The 3,845-nt window shown below is 41.0% G+C and overlaps 1 protein-coding gene across 2 annotated transcripts; it reads right to left on the bottom strand.

Annotated features, from left to right (window-relative positions):
- Positions 1-3,147: 3,147 nt before the first annotated feature.
- On the bottom strand, positions 3,148-3,589 carry LOC108544193 (centromere protein W-like). Of its 2 annotated transcripts, XM_017895207.1 has the most exons (2): positions 3,289-3,589; positions 3,171-3,248 (listed from the first exon to the last, which is right to left on the bottom strand). In XM_017895207.1, the coding sequence occupies exons 1-2, from the start codon at positions 3,412-3,414 to the stop codon at positions 3,171-3,173; spliced, it is 204 nt and encodes a 67-aa protein (XP_017750696.1). In that variant the 5' UTR covers positions 3,415-3,589. The 2 variants fall into 2 exon arrangements, with proteins under 2 accessions (XP_017750694.1, XP_017750696.1); XM_017895205.1 differs by having other exon boundaries at positions 3,148-3,589.
- Between the last annotated feature and the right edge of the window lie 256 nt (positions 3,590-3,845).

Raw genomic sequence — 3,845 nt, 5'->3', positions numbered from 1 at the left:
TTTTTTTTTTTTTTTTTTTTAATTTTTATTTTTTTTCCACAAATTATGCAGTCGAGTTTCCCACATTTGGGGAAATCGCAGGGGTCAGCACATCCGGAGTGCAATGTATAAGCCTCGCCCTGGGAAAACCACCTTCGTGATCATGGTATCTCTCCTGCCAGGTAAGTATCAGTTTTATTTCTTATAACAAAGAATCTTTATTTGTTTCTTTTTTTTATAAACAACATCTTACTTTGTCACTCAGGCTTGAGTGCAGTGGTGTGATTATAGCTCACTGTAGCCTGGAACTCCTGAACTCAGGTGATCTTCCTGCCTTGGCCTCCTGAGTAGGTGGGACTGTAGTTGCATGTCAACATGCCCTATTAATTTTTTTTTTATAGAGAGAGACAAAGTCTCCCTATGTTGCCCAGCCTGATCTCAAACTCCTGGCCTCAAGTGATACTCCTGTCATGGCCTCCCAAAGTCCTTGGATAATTGGCATGAGCCACCATGCCTTGCCTATTTTCTCCAAAAGTTTTTTTCTAAAAAACAAAACAAAAAAAAAAAAAAAAAAAGAAAAAGTGTACTGTCTTCTGTTGGTTGCATATTAGAATATAGGTTATATAGAGTATCCTACTTTGAAGCAGCCCATTCCAGAGTCTACACAAAGTTGTTCTTCCTGAACTGCTTTAAGACAATTACCTTATGTGGGACAAGGGCATGGGGCAGTCCCCCAGAAAATTCACCAACTGAAAATAACTACAGAAACAATATGTGCCTGTTCCCAAACAGAGCAAGAGTGTCTGCTGTAGATGGTCAACCTTTCCAGACAGTAGTAACATCTACGTTCACCAAGAGACATATACTGTGAACTCTGAGAACAGGTTACAATGTGTATTGATTCAGGAGAAACTCATCCATCAGACCATAGCCAAAGACAGTCAAATATTAAACATCTTCTCTGCACATGTGGAAACATCAGATGTGCAAAAATAAAACATTGGGAGACAAGGTCCTCACTGCATATTTGTGGGCTTCAGTCTCCAGTGAGACACATTGAGCCCACATCTCCTGTTTCACTACTGCTGCATCTGTCATACACCACATTTCATATATATTTCATACTATGTTTGAATTTTATATTCCATTTGTCTCTAAATCTGTTCATAAATCAAAACTATATTATTTAACTTTTCAATTCCTTACAACACATCACAGAAGATGTCACTTCACTTTTCTTTTCCAAGCCCAGGCTGGAATGCAGTGGCATGATCTCGGCTCATTGCAACCTCCACCTTCCAGGTTCAAGTTAAGCTCCTGCCTCTGCCTCCCAAGTAGCTGGGATTACAGGTGCACCCCACCACACCTGACTAATTTTTGTGTTTTCAGTAGAGATGGTGTTTCACCATGTTGGCCAGGCTGGTCTCAAACTCCTGACCTCAGGAGATCTGTCCGCTTCGGCTTCCCAAAATGCTAAAATTACAGGAGGGAGCCACCACACCTGGCGAAGAGCTGTAATTGTTATTGGTAAATTGTAACTGGAGTAAATTTTTCAAAATATCTTATTTTTTGTTCAAGTTCAACAGCTCATTTTCCTTTATTCAGCTATGAATAATTGAGATCTATCCATACTGACTTAAAACACCTAAGTTAATTTTTTTTTTTTTTTTAACACAAAAACGTGGGAGTTAGGCATACCTGGGCCAGTATGGCAGCTTCATGAAGCCCTTAGGGATGTCTCTGCTCCATCACCCCTACATTCGTTTTCCATTCTTCATGGTCCAAGATGAGGCTAAAGATCCAGAACATCTATTAACATCCATATTTTTGAAAACCAAAAAAGCTCTTTTTAAAATCATTGTTGTTCCATCTATGCAATTTCTGAATTTTATTTTATTTGTGCTGTTTTCTTCAATTTCTATTTTAGGATCAATGGTGTATGTGCAGGTTTGTGAAATGGGTGAATTGCATGTCACTGGGGTTTGGTGTACACATTATTTCATCAGCCAGATAGTGAGCATGGAGCTTGATAGGTAGATTTTTTTTTTTTTTTTTGATGGAGTTTTGCTCTTGTTGCCCAGGTTGGGGTGCAGTGGCCTCATCTTGGCTCACTGCAACCTCTCTGCATCCCAGGTTCAAGTGATTCTCCTGCCATAGCCTCCTGAGTAGCTGGGATTACAGGTTCATGCCACCATGCTCGGCTAATTTTTGTGTTTTTAATAGAGACCAAGTTTCACCATATTAACCAGAATGGTCTCGAACTCCTGACCTTGTGATCTGCCTGCCTCGGGCTCCCAAAGTGCTGGGAATATAGGCATGAGCCACTGCGTCTGGCCCAATTTTTGTATTTTGAGACAAGGTTTTACCATGGTGGCCAGGCTGGTGTCGAACTCCTGACCTCAGGTGATCCGCCCGCCTCAGCCTCCCAAAGTGCTGGGATTACAGGCGTGAGCCACCATGCCTGACAGATAGGTGGATTTTTGATCCTCACCCTCCTCACACCCTCTACTCTCATGTAGACCCTGGTATTTATTGTTTTCTTCTTTGAGTTGTGTGTACTCAATGTTTAGCTTCAACTTATAAGTGAGAATACTCAGTATTTTGTTTTCTATTCCTGCATTAATTTGCTTATAATAATGGCCTCCAACTGTATCCATGTTGCTGCAAAGGACGTAATTTTACTCTGTTTTATGGCTGACTTGTATTCCATGGTGTACATGTGCCACGTTTTTCTAATTCAGTCAACTGTTGATGGGCATGTAGATTGATTACATATCTTTGCTATTGTCAAAAGGGCTACAGTGAACATATGTGTGCATGTATCTTTATAGTAGAATGATTTATATCCCTTTTGGTATATACCTGGTAACAGGATGGCTGTGTCAAATGGTTTAAAGTTATTTGAGAAATCTTCACACTGCTCTTTCCACAGTGGCTGAACTAACTTACATTCCCTTTGCTCTGCAACCTGACCAATATCACATTGTGGTTTTCATTTGCATTTCTTTAATAATTGTAATGTTTACCATTTTTATTTATTTATTTATTTATTTTTTACTTATAGCCAATATTTAATAATCCCAAATTGATGTGTAAAAAAGTCTTTATGATCTGTTACCGCCCAAAAGAAAGCATCATAATAACTTTCAAGAATATATTCTTTGACTTCTAACCTCTGCTTTTCTTTAGAATTATCTTTGCTGCAGCCAGTACATGCTCCTTGTTAATGACTCTACACTTACTCTCACAAGCGTTTGTCCTGGACTCTTCTGCTAATCGATGAACAAACAGTAAGCAGTTCAGATGGACCAGTAAGTCACCACTTTTCTCCAGACGAAGTTGAGGCTTCTGTAGCTTGAAGACTCGCTTTAGAAAGCCACGGGGAGCCTTCCGCTTTATCTGCTTCTTCTGGGAGACTATGGTCACCAGCGTCATCCTCTCCGTCAAGTACCAGCTGCCTCAGCTTCCGAGGTGCCCTCTGTATCGCACACAAGCTCCGGGGACACTGGGCCAGCGATAACAATCCGGTCCCTCTTACGCTTCTTCCATGTTTACCATTTTTAAATGTGCTCTTTGGCTTTGTGTATGTCTTCTTTTGAGAAGTGTCTGGTTTTTGTTTTGAGATGGAGTCTTGCTCTGTCACCCAAACTAGAGTATAGTGGCAGGATCTCTGCTCACTACAACCTCCACCTCCTGGGTTTAAGCGATTCTCCTGCCTCAGTCTCTTAAGTAGCTGGGATTCCAGGCACCCACCACCGCGCCTGACTAATTTTTGTATTTTTAGGAGAGATGGGGTTTTATCATGTTGGCAAGGCTGGTCTCAAACTTCTGACCTCGAGATCCACCTGCCTCAGCCTCCCAAAGTG

This window comes from Rhinopithecus bieti, unplaced genomic scaffold (genome assembly GCF_001698545.2).
Source record: "Rhinopithecus bieti isolate Rb0 unplaced genomic scaffold, ASM169854v2 scaffold_26712, whole genome shotgun sequence".
Lineage (NCBI taxonomy): Eukaryota > Metazoa > Chordata > Mammalia > Primates > Cercopithecidae > Rhinopithecus > Rhinopithecus bieti.
The sequence above is the reverse complement of the archived record's forward strand: the minus strand, read 5'-3'. Positions and strand labels throughout refer to the sequence as shown.